At 45.1% G+C, this 12,829-nt stretch overlaps 1 protein-coding gene across 5 annotated transcripts in view; it reads left to right on the top strand.

The window, feature by feature from the left end:
• Positions 1-12,829, top strand: part of IQCH (IQ motif containing H) — a 186,976-nt gene that overhangs the window by 148,960 nt on the left and 25,187 nt on the right. For all 5 annotated transcript variants that reach the window (XM_032864629.1, XM_032864628.1, XM_032864627.1 and 2 more), the window contains one exon: positions 10,755-10,922. In XM_032864629.1, coding sequence (XP_032720520.1) covers positions 10,755-10,922 — 168 coding nt within the window. The remainder of the gene's footprint in view (positions 1-10,754; positions 10,923-12,829) is intronic.

The following is a 12,829-nucleotide window of genomic DNA, read 5'->3' as shown; positions in this document are numbered from 1 at the left end:
AAGTTTAACTTTTTGAGAAAGTGCTTACCTGTTTTTTTTTTTTTTCAAAGTGGCTGTGCCATTCTACAATCTCGCTAGCAATGTATAGGGCTTCCAATTTCTCTGTATCTTTGCCAACACTTGTTACTGTCTTTTTATTTCAGCCATCCTTACGAGTTTGACGTGGTATCTCTCTTGTCTGTGTTTTAAAGGGAAGATTTTTTTTTCCCCTTATTTATTTATTTATTTTTTTATTTTTATTTTTTTTTTTTTCCAAGAGAGGTGACTCAATTTATTACTCTCAACCTAACTCCCATCTTTCCTACTTTAGGCTCCAACATTACATAGAGCTGCCACCCCCACCCCCACAACAGCTAAACCCCTGGGAGGTAAAGAGGGTAAAACCACAAAGTCAGAAATCCTGAGAAAAGCCAAGGTCGTATAACTCTCAAACAAAGAAACAAAATACAAGAAGGGCCAGTGACTGGACACAGTCTGTGTAAAGTGGGCAATATTCCCTTGACCTGGCCAAATGCAAAAAAATTCTTGGGCTCAATCATCGTCCAAGGTTGAGGCCAACAATGCTGGCTGCAGGCTTCGACTTCTACAGGGTCATGGGGCATCATTCACCATGTGAAGGGGCTCCAGCAGGTTGGAGACGTGCAGTGCCCATCCGGTTTAGGGTCCTGATGCTCTCGCCAGGGCGCGGGCTCGGGCGGCTTTGGCCTCGTCCTCCAGCTCATCTAGGAAACGCTCCTGGGACACGGAGTAGAAGGTGTAGCCATAAATAGCTAACACCAGGGCCCTGATGCCCAGGCCGGTCACGATGTTCCGGGTCCGCCGCTGTGGCAGACTCTTCTGCCACTGGGCGAGCTGCACCTGCCGCATGAACTGCAGCTGCTCGGGAGTCAGCTTCTCCCGAGTCGGGTCGATGCGCTGAGCCACAGGGCCCTTTCCACTCTTTGCATGGAGAGGGTCACCTTTCCCCTTATTTATTATCGAGTACTCCAACAAAGAGTTATTGTGCACACTTATATCAAGAGTGCTGCGGTAGGTATTAGGCCGGATGCAAATATGAGTGAGAGGAGTCCCTGCTTTCGGTCTAATTCTCCTCTCTAGGAATTTCCCAAAAGTAAACAAACTTGCCTTGGACTTGCAGTCAAGGGCTCTGAGCTCTGATCTGAATTCTGCTCCTGACCAGGTCTCTTCTCTTCTTACAACCTCAAGCCTAGAGTTTAAGGGGGCTGGACTAGACCAAGTTCAAGGCCATAGCTCTCACTGCCTTTGCTTCTTACCTACATATTCTATAACAGAGGTGGTTCTTTTCAAAAAAATTCCGATGTGCTGCAAATGTCAAGGAAACTGGGAAGGACAGGCGAACTCTGCTGCTAACTCATTGCCCTCACGGGCCCAGTGTGGTGTGCTCATCTTCATCTCCCTTTACACCACAGCCTTCTGTGTCCCCATGACCAGGCACAGGGATCCTCCCCAGTGAGAGCTACCAAGCAGGAGCTTTCTGCTTTGAAAACCCACACAAAAGCCTTTTGGAGATTATTTGTAGTAACTTGAAAGGAATACTTCTCAACTAAGCAAATTATTCACCATCTCTGACATTTATAGCATGAAAATTAAAGGAGGAGAATATCTATCTGCAGTATGAGATTATTATATTGAATTGCCATGGAAGAAGCATATATAATTACTAGTCCTAGAAACCTGTAATAGGTTATAAAAATTGGGTTTTCGTGTTTATTATAGTTTAGTGCCTAGTGTCAAAATAAGAAAATGGCCTTCTAAAAATTAATGATTAAAAAAAAATAAGGAAATACTGAAAAAGAAAAAAGAAATGAGTATGTAATTCTGTACCTTAATACAAATATTAGGCCATCAGTCTTAAAAGTAATCGAGGGAGGATCATAAATGTATAGAAGTAGTGGAAGTGACTTGGAAAAGAAAGCAGAAAAGGCAAGCATATATTAAAATGTTGGGTTTTTAACAAAAGTGAAAAACATCCACAGAGTTGCTGATGGTACAGGTGTAAGTGTCAGTATTTTCCATTTTTGATCCTTACACACCCTGAAAGAACTTGCGAAGTCACAGAGAAGCTTCTGGCACCACAAACTGGACTATTAACGCTGAGGACTAGATGTCATGGAAAGCGCTGGACCACAACTCCGGAAACCTGGGCTTTGGTCCCAGCTCTTCCCCTGAGGGACCTCATTCAGTGCCTTCACCTTCCAGAGTCTCATCCATAAAATGGGGATGTGGGAATGACGGAGGTCGTTTTAGGTCTGCGGGACAGAATTGGTTAAGACCTCTCTGGGCCCTGAGTATTTTTTGCTTCAGAGACCCCTCACCCTATGTCATAGTAAATGCGTTAAAATGTGCTCTCATGGAATAGGATTTAGATATAACTGTATGAATTGTGTTCCATTTAACCAACATATTGAATTTCATCTATATTTTAAAAAACATTTATGGTTACTTTGTAGTTTTCCTTTTGTATTTGCGAACCAGTAACTTTTTTTTTTCCTCCAGAGTCCAAATATTTTGAAGGCCTTTGGAAATCATGGAGGCCCTAGGCATGGTGGACTACTGGGCCCTGAGCATTAAGTGTCAGGGCCCAGATTTTCTGCTGCCTCTGGCCTCACAGACTCTAAACGCCCCATATAAGGCAGTATCCAGGGTGGGCAGAACATAAATTGAGTTTATGTATTGAGAAGTTGCTGGGAGACAGACTGTGGTTTAAACTGTGGCCAGAAGGATAAACAGGATCAATAGGGACAGAGGGGAAGGCCTCCAAGATGAATACGGAGAGTCTCAATTTTTGATCAGGGCCCCAGAGTGGCTGCCCCATTCCCGGCAACAGCCGCTCTCCTTAGCCTCTCCAAGAGACTGGGCCATCCCAGCAGCTGCCACTAGGTGGCAACATGCCAAGACGCTGCAGTCCCTTCTGCCTTCCTATTCATTTTTAAAAATATAATACAAACGATTCTTACCAAATATCATCATCACATTGATATTTTACCAACTGAAAATTCTTAGAGTGCACTGTGCCATCTCTTTAAAATCAAGTAGCATGCATGGTGTTTACACCGGGGAACTCCGCGCTGCCTGCTGACGGTCAACACTGGAAGAGGTGTCTCTTAGTAGCTCCCTAAGGCAGTACATTCTCTGCAGCCAGGATTCTCTAGCCTGTTTTTAACAGCATCTGAGAAGAGGTAAAAGTCCTCCTCATCTCTGAGGAGCAGGCACAAACACTGAAGTCAAGAGCCAAGCAAGTGAGTTCTTATGCCTGTCCTGGCAGAGACGCAGGGAAGAAGTCAGGGTCCAAACGGATTTGAGTCGGCCAGACCCCACAGTAATAGACTCACAGAGTTTCTCCTGTAGTCCCTGGACCCTCACAATACGCCTCAGAGACAGAGACCATTGCAGATAGGTCTGCATTAACATGCAAGGAAGCTGAGGCTCAGAAAGAAGAAAGTTAAGGTCACACAGCAAAGGGCCTGGCCAACACTCCCAGCGAGGTCCAGCACTCTGGTCCAGTGCTCTTGCCATTCCAGCAAAGCCACCAGCCACCCTCAAGGCATAGGTCCCTCCAATCTCCACTACCCTCAAGGGGCAGTCACTTCTTTCCTCTACCAAGCTGCCTCTAACCTTCTCAAGCTTATTTCATCTTGGCCTAAACACGGTGAGAAGCATGTGCCCTAGGGAAGGCTCCATGTCCTATAGGTCACATAGACTAAGGTCTGTAGACCTTGCCTCTCCTCAAACAAGGATGGCCTTGAGCCAAGGCCCAAAAGTGATAGCAGAGAAAAAGATGCTTCCCTAGCAGGGATGGATTCTGCTTTATCCCTATACCCTAGCCAAGCATATCCTCCTGCTTTTACAGACAAGAAGGGAGAAGATGTACCTGAGATCTCATCCCATCCTCTGAAACATATTCAACAAAAGCATCTCAAACTCAACACGCCCAAACCTGAAATCTTGATTTTACCCTTGAAACTATTCCTCTAGTAGTCTACCCCACTCAGAACATAGTAATTTCATCCTTTCATGTTCTCAGGGCAAAAGTCTTGAAGATATCCTTGACTACTCTTTCTTTCATGCCCTGCATCCAACCCATCAACCAAGTCCTTCAGGTTGCAATTTTGAAGTGCATCTATAATATGACCACTTCTCCCCTCCTCTGGGGGTCCAGCTACCACCATCTCTCACCCATTTGATTGCAATGGCCTCTCTGTTTCCATCCTTGGCCCCTCATGGTCTCTTCTCCCCACTACAACCAGAGTAACCCTTTAAAATTATAAGTTAGATCATGTCACACCGATGGTATGACATGACACTTTTGGCTTCTAAAGTGGTAAGGTCTTGCCTCTGTATTTAGCCAAACCAGTAAAGACAGAGGGAATCTTGGCTTACCCGTGCCTATGCTGACCAGCAAACAGAGGGGCTAGGCAGGTGGCCTCACCTCTCTAGCTTAGCCATAGCTCTGGGGATCCATGCGTCTGACAAAGGGATTGGTCTTGCTCTAGAAAGAACCCAATGGTGGACTTCCTGTCATATTGGGACTACATGGGAGATGGTGCACCTGTGCCTTAACCAAGACAGGCTGCTGAGAAGGGTAAGCTTGTATCACGCTTTGCTCTAATGGCCTGATACCATCCCTGTGGTAGGTGAATTCTCAGTGTTTCATCCCCACTTGCCTTGGCTGGAGAATCTGTCTTTTAAAAAATTCTCTACGGAGTGAGAAATCTTCACAATTCCCAGTCAGCCTCTAGATGCAGCTGGACACAAGTGAGGGAGGGTCTGTCAGGATTATCCTCCCCAGTGATCAGTGGAAGAAAGTGTGGCCCAGAGACTCAACCTGCCAAGGATCAGGAATATTTGCCTCAGATGCTGGTATCAAAGGTGGGGCCTTCTGCAAGCCACATAGCCTGTCCGGACCTCAGGTTCTTCTCCTTACAATAAATGAAGATGATGGGGGTGCCTGTGTGGCTCAGTGGGTTAAGCCTCTGCCTTCGTCTCGGGTCATGATCTCAGGGTCGTTGGGATCGAGTCCTGCATCGGGCTGTCTGCTCAGTGGGGAGCCTGCTTCCTCCTCTTCTCTCTCTGTCTGCCTCTCTGCCTATTTGTGATCTCTCTCTGTCAAATAAATAAATAAAATCTTTAAAAAAAAGATGATGATGTAGAAAAAGAACAGAAAGCATAGAGATGAATGTGTAAAACATCTATGAATCCTTCAAGTCCTAAAATTCTGATTTTTCCACAAATGTTGTTTGATCTACAAATTAGTCTGTTAGTCCCATACCTACCCAGAAGCCCATAAGAGAGGGTTGGCGAGACCAAACTCTTTGCTACGAAAACTTTATTTCCAAGTGGAAACAGTCACAAAATGTGAGCCTGTGTACCTGTGCCTGCATCCACAGGCTCTGCCTCCCATCCACCTGGCCTGTCACGGGAAAGAGGCCAGCACAGCCTGGCGAGCAAGCAGCCTTTACCTGCCTGGAGCACCCAAGGAAAAAAGGGCTCAGTACTGGGCCCCTCTCCCTACCTTCCACACAGGAGCATATTACCTTTTCATCCCAGAGCTTGTGGCCCAAACAGGACACAGAACCTGGGAAGGCAACAATTGTGGGCAAGCTTGCCGCTGCCTGATCCTGTTTTCTGCTTCTCACATGCTTGTTTAAAGGTCGATGAGGTTGTCATGGTTTCTGGATTGCCTTCTGCCCTGTGTTCTGCCCGCTTTGTCCCAGGCCTCCTGATGCAGCTGCATCCAGTGCAGGGCCTATCAGAGCAGGAGAAAGCTGGGGCCTCTGCAGTATTCCCCCGCCACACCTCTACTGGCCCTGTCTCTTGCTGAGCTTAAAATGGGCTTTTTTTGCAATCAATCCAATAGAAATAGAATGTAAGCCACGTGTAATTTTTCATTTTCTAATAGCACTGTTTAAAAATATAACAAAAAAATAGATGAACATATTCTTAATAATGTGTTTTATGTAACCCCACATAACCAAAGAGTTATCATTTCAACACACAATCAGTATAAAATATTACTGATGAGCTATTTTTTTTTAAAGATTTTATTTATTTATTTGAGAGAGAGACAGTGAGAGAGAACATGAGAGAGGAGAAGGTCAGAGGGAGAAGCAGACTCCCCATGGAGCTGGGAGCCCGATGTGGGACTCCGGGATCATGACCTGAGCCGAAGGCAGTCGTCCAACCAACTGAGCCACCCAGGCGTCCCTACTGATGAGCTATTTTAAAGTGTTCTTTCTTATCTGCTCAGTCTTCAATATCTGGTATTTTACATTTAGAGCCCATCTCTACTTACACCAGCCACATTTTAAAAAAATATTTTATTTATTTATTCGAGAGAGAGAGAGTGCACACATTCAAGAGAGAGTGAGTGAGCAGGAGGAGAGTCAGAGGGAGAGGGAGAAGCAGACTCCCCACTGAGCAGGGAGCCCTAGGTGGGGTTTGATCCCAGGACCCCAGGATCACAACCTGAGTCAAAGGCAGACACTTCACTAACTGGGCCACCCAGGTGTCCCTGAACCAACCACATTTTAAGAACTCAATAACCACAAGTGGCTAGTGGCTACCATATCAGATAGTACATTCCAGAAAACACATGAAAGTCTAGATATAACTGCACTTACTGCTAATATTTCTGCTAATATTCACCATTGGCTGTTAACATTTTGTCAGTCTCACCTAGTCTCCTCTATGTATAATATGATTTTTGCAAAGCTGAAGTCAAGTTGCCTTTCTGACTTTATATCCTTGCTGTTTTTGTGTATCTTCCTATGCCGCCAAAAGTTATTCACAATTGTTATCTTTTGTGATGATATCAGACTATCCCATCACTTGGATGTGTCAGAATCTTTTTAATCAATACCCAAATGTCAGACACCTGCAATTATTCGATCTTACAAGAAATGCTGAGATGAATATTTTCGTTACATATTCTTTTTAAGGCCTTGATGCAAATGCCTCTAGCATTCTACTCATTTTTAACAAAATGATCTTTACACCAGCAGTAAGTCAAACAATCATCAACTAGTGATTTATGACTGGGAGCTGAGCCATCTTGTTTGCTCATCCTACACCTTTGACACCCTGCTCTGTAACCGAGGGCAAACCACTTCGCTCCATTTATAAAGTAAACTGATTGTATTAGATGATTTTTAAGGGTCTTTCCAGTACTAACCTTCAGTGATGTCTTTCCCTTACCATCATAGCTAATCAATTAACCTGTCAAGCTAGTCATTAGAAGTCCTGCAAGTCACATCAAAGGCACTTCTGAACACTTAAAAATCCATCCACTTCTCTCCGTCCCCACTCACAGTGCTTTTGTACAGGCCGCCATCCCTGCTCATCTAAACTGTGAGGGAGTATTCAGTGCAGAGATTAGGTTCCTGAGGTTAACAGTGAAATCCAAAATCAAGAATAGATTAAATGAGGTAAGTGGGAAAGCATGAGGCTGGCACAGAGGAGATGCTCACCGTGTATTTCCTACAGTGCAATCTGAAACCAGATTCTAGAGGCCCACCTAGATCCTGTTCCTTAAAAGTTGGAGTGGAGTTCACAATGACACATCTGAGGGGCTGATGTGCCCCGCTGTGAGTCTAGCCCTGCCCCAGACATGTGATGCTGGGGGAAGACAAAGACTCAGCAGCTTCCCCTAAAGGGCTGACAGACTAGAGGGGGAGACAAGAACCCTTGTACACAAAACAAGCATGCCTCAGGCGGTGTCTTCAATGGAAAAACCAGATGGAGAACAAAACAATTATCTGAGCAATTCAGGCAAGCCTGCTGTTGAGGAAAGGGCTTAATGAAATTTGTTCTACTATTTCTTTTGTGAACAGAGCGTTTAGGGCAGTCTAGGGAAGCAAAAGTGCTGGCGCTCTAGAAAGAACAGAATTCTCGCCCATGTTCTATGATCTTAAGCAAACCATGAAGTCACTTTCTGATCTCAGCATCCTCATTGGTCAAATGGAGACGGAGTAATACCAACCTTGCCCAAATCTAACCACTCCCTGGGCTGAGCTCTTGCGAGGCTGAGCACAACGATCATAAATGGGGAAAACAATTATTAAATGGGGCAATCTAATACCCACACAGGCTACTAAAAATGTGTCTCCTAAGATCCTACCCTTCAAGGGAACGCTTAGTCATTAAAATTAACATTTGTACTGAACTTTATCATTTGTAAGGCAATGTTAGGTGCATTTATTTTGTTTTCAAAGTCCTGTGTGGCAAGTATTATCATTTGCTCCTTTTGCACTCAAGGACGCTGATTTTGAAGGAGTTTACACACCTTGGTCAAATGTACACTCTTTGCGAGGGCCAGAGTTAGGCTGACTCCTTGGTTTTCGTTCTCCCCCTGCACTGTGCTGCTTTCTCGTTAAAATCCTGAGCACCACAAATACACGTGTCATGACGAGCACCAGGCGATGGATGGAGGCTCTAAATCACTACACTGTACCCTGGAGGCCAATGTAACAATGCGTGTGAACTATACTGTGGAATTAAGTTTTTAAAAATCCTTATGACCAAAACATTCATAATATTAACACAAATATTTATACTGTTGGTTATATACACTTCCCTTTAATCAAGGACGTGAAAACATCAAAAGAGAAGCTCTGGGGAAAAAAAAAATGCCTGACATGCAAGAACAGCAAGTTTACTTTCTCCTATTAATAGAAAGTAGCTGTGCCCATCTGATTTGCATTTTCTGCCGTACAGCAGGAAATACTTAAGTTGACAAATAGGATATTTACAACTGCAACAGATACTTGGCAGTTAGTTTTTAACAATTGTTGCAAATGTGATTTATTTGCTATTATAAAAGGGCATTACTGTGTGAATATGACTCCTGAAATTAGCTTCAGTTTAGCAAGGGGCCTTGACAGCTTGACCTCTTAATATCCTTGTAATGATGCCATTTACATTCAATGCTTACTCAAGTCACTCACTGCTAGATTTGTTTGAGAGGAGTCCACTCTAGGGCAGATGTACTATGTATTTTAACATACAGAGTTGGTGTGTGGGGCACATGGAGGCCTTCTAAGAGGAAAAAATGTTTAATCAAGTCTTCATGAAAATCTGTTTGTTTCCAACTTCCTACAGTGAAAATGCGTTACTGCTAATTACAGCATACTCCAGAAATACAATACTTCATGTTTTCTCCACAAGACACTTTCATGGCATGCATTATAGTAAACAAGGGCATGTTTTCACCCTCTGCAACTTTAGCTTTTAATGTGACTGGGAAACTGGTGCTGTTGCGGAATGGCTGGGCCCAGATCAGTGCCATCTCCGCCAGCAGGGAATGGGAAACGGGTGGACTTGGAGCCAGAAAGAAGAGGATTCAAATCCCAGCACTGCCACTTCTTGGCTGTGTGGCCTTAGGTATCTCTGTGATCCTGTGTTTTTTTCATCTATGACATGAGACTGTTATTTTTTAGGTTATTGTAAAGATCTGAGATGTCTGGGAAGCACCTGGCACTTGGCAGGTACTTGATACATGGAAGCCAGTCACATTTGTGTTGCTTGTCAAAGCTCAGATGTCACCTCCTCCATGATGGAGCCCTGACTTTGCTAGACAAACTGAGTTTGTTCTTTCTGACTCGGTAGTACTTTGTTCCATCCCTTTATTATATCACGTATTACACTGTGTTGTAAATGACTGAACATGTATGCATCTGTCTGGCCCTCCTGGATGCCAACACCTGTGCCCATCTACCTTTGACTCTCCAGTAACTAGCACAATCGCCTTGAACTTGCCTTCACTAGCCTTGATCATTGAACTGAGGATGATGCTGGGGGTGCTTCCGTATTCAGTGTGGGGATGGATGGTGCCAGGAAGTTAAGGATGATGGTCTGCCTCAGGAAAGGGGAGAGGTAGAACATGACCCACTTCTGCCATCCCCGGTTTATAATAGATGCTCAGTAAATATCTGTCAAAGGAATTAATGGACTTAGCGAGTGGCTTACAGTAAGTTCTTGCTCATATGTGTCTATTTTTCAAAGCCTTTTAATTTTTATTGCATCATACTATTCTTCTAATAGCCCTACTGTTCAGCTAGGGTGGGTGTTCTCACAGTTCTCATTTCCCAGTTGAGGATACTGTGGCACCGTGGGGTGGCAAAATGACTTTCCCACACTCGTGACAAATGGGGGTAATGCTAAGACTTACAGGCCAATCATGAGTTTCCCTAAAGTTTCATCGTGAGATTTCTTAGCACTGCTTTTTCTGAAATCAGAGCAAACTGCCCTTTTTTCCTATTCACTCCTTCTTTCATTCCCTCTGTTTACTCCTCTTTAGTTCCCCATCATCTGAAGCTTCTGTCCAGTCAATTTTTCTCAACAGAAAACACTGCACAAGTAGGGAACTCATACAGGATAAGGACTGGCTGGGTCGAGACACTGTCATCTTCCTTCTCCTAAAAATGGCAAAACAGCTGGGAGAATCAAAGTCCACATAAGCCTGGAACAGTGCATTTCCACAGATTACCTTGGCTGGGTGTTTTAATTTTTGTAACTTCCTGCAAGAATGTTCAGTCTTCTAACTAGAATCAGACTAGAGGCTCCGTCCTTCAGTTGAAGGAAAAAGGAAAAAGCAAAACATCTACTCCACTCAGTCATGTGTGCACTGGTTTGGTTGGGTCTGACATGGTTTGGGCTGGTTAGTGGGGGTTGGAGCTTTCTTACCTTCTACCTTGGAGTTATCTTACCTTCACTTCTGTGCCTCCTGTTTTAATCAGGTGTGGGCAACAGGCCTCAGCCTCTCGTACAGTGACCAGCTGGCCCTGACTCAGCTCACCTTATTCCTGACCAACGGCCATCTGGATTGCAGTCTGAGCACCCTGAAAGTGCCCTTTGTTCCTAAGAAAGAGAAGAAAATGAGCTGCCTTAATGCCCTCTCGGTGTCGGTAAGCAACAGATGCTTCTTGATTCCCCATGGTGTTCAGCAACACTCCATCGCCGCTTCCTGAGCTCTGGCTATGTGCCCAGCTTTTTGAGTATAGAGAGAAGAAAGAACCTCAGGAAAGTCACTTAGCCTCTCCAAAACAGGTTTCTGGAGTAGAGTGTATTGGCCAAAGGAAAGGGGAGAGAGCATTCCAGAAAGGGAAGGCACCATGTTGGAAGGATGAAAGAGCATGGGTTTTTCCAAGGGTGGGTCTATTGAGACATTTCCCTCCATCTCTTCTCATCTTGCAGCCCTGGACAAGTTCTTTGACTACCAGCAACTTCTGACAAAAGCCATATTTTTCTAGCTCCAATCTTGTTTTTGAGCTCCACTCCCAGATCCACCATTCTACAGAACTCCTCTAGAGTCCTCAAGGTCAAGCTGTCTCAAACCACATTCCTCATCTCTCCTCCCCCATACTTCCTCATGGTGGGTCCTGCCAGAGATTGATGGGACACCTCTACCCCCACAACCAGTCAACACCAGCTCATGCTGATACTAGCTTTGACTCTTATCCCTCCTCCCCCTCCACAGAGATACTGCCTTAGTTTTGCTCCTCACTAAGATTCCCTGCCTCCTCACCCTCCCCTCAGCCTAACCACACATATAATCAAGATGGTCAAGGTGAAAAGCAGATCTGAGCATGCCGCTCCCCTATTTGTGATTTTGAAATGATTCTTGTCATCTTCAGGAAAATCCCAGCTTCCCAGCTGGGTTAACAAGGGCCTTCATGATCTGCCACTTTCTACGGCCCCAACCTCCCATCTCATCCCTAGCCCCACTGCTAGGGTGGCTGGAGCCAACAGTCTTGGGGTTGGTGGAGGTTTACCAACCTTAGAACCCAGGGCAACAAAGTACAAATCTCCATGGAGACAGTGGGCTGGACTGGTTTTGGGAAGGGAGAACAAGGGTCAAGTTGGCCAGATGGTCCTTCATGTACATGGAATATGGGAGCAGAAGGGGGCTCTGGCTAGAGCTCCTCTGACTGCTGCCAGAAGGTTTCTTCCGCCTCTCCTACCGTGGGCTTCACACCCTTTTGGCAAATGAACATCTACTTGAGATGTTAATATATCAAACAGATAAAAGAGGAATTTCAGTGGCTAATAGGACATAAACTAGTGTCCAGAGCAGTATCTCCTGCCTCTCTGCTGAGCCTCTTTGGGTCCAGGAGAGACCTCTGGATTTAAGGAACCCTTGTTTGACTCTCATCAAGGTCCCCAGGGTCACCTTCCATGGCAGGAACTCTGCACCCATTTGGAAGGCATCCTGGAGAGAGTGCCAGATATCTGGGGGGGTTCAGACAGCAGCCTCCTTCTCCTCAATCCTCTTGTCCTATGAGGTACCCTTGCTCAAAGGAATCCCCTTGATCTCTTTGCTTATTGAGAAGCAGAGTTGGTCTCTTTCTCCCATTGCTCCTCCCCCTGCTTGCAGGTTCTCTCTAATAAATAAATAAATCTTTAATAAAGGGGGGAGGGCACCTGGGTGGCTCAGTCAGTTAAGCATCTGACTCTTGATTTCCACTCATGTCATGATCTCAGGGTTGTGAGTTTGAGCCCCATATCGAGCTCTGTGCTAGGCCTGGAGCCTAGTTAAGATTCTCTCTCTCCCTTTCCCTCTGCCCCTTCCCCTGATCACGTGCTTTCTCTCTCTCTCTCAAGTAAATAAACCTTTTAAAGAGAGAGAGAGAGAGAAAGTGAGAGAGAGAGAGGCAGAGTTGGAATGGGGAGAATAGGTCCCTTTTAATTAGGTCCCAGGACCTCACTGAGAATCAACCAGGTCCAACTCCACCTGTGGCCCCCATCCTCACTAAAGGGACAGGACCCTAAGTTCAACACTGGATGGAGGGACAACAATAAAACTTGAGCTTTG

The sequence above is a fragment of the Lontra canadensis genome, unplaced genomic scaffold (assembly GCF_010015895.1).
Source record: "Lontra canadensis isolate GAN:19392208 unplaced genomic scaffold, GSC_riverotter_1.0 scaffold28, whole genome shotgun sequence".
NCBI classification, from domain to species: domain Eukaryota; kingdom Metazoa; phylum Chordata; class Mammalia; order Carnivora; family Mustelidae; genus Lontra; species Lontra canadensis.
Note: the sequence above shows the minus strand (reverse complement) of the source record. Positions and strands in the feature narration are given on the sequence as shown.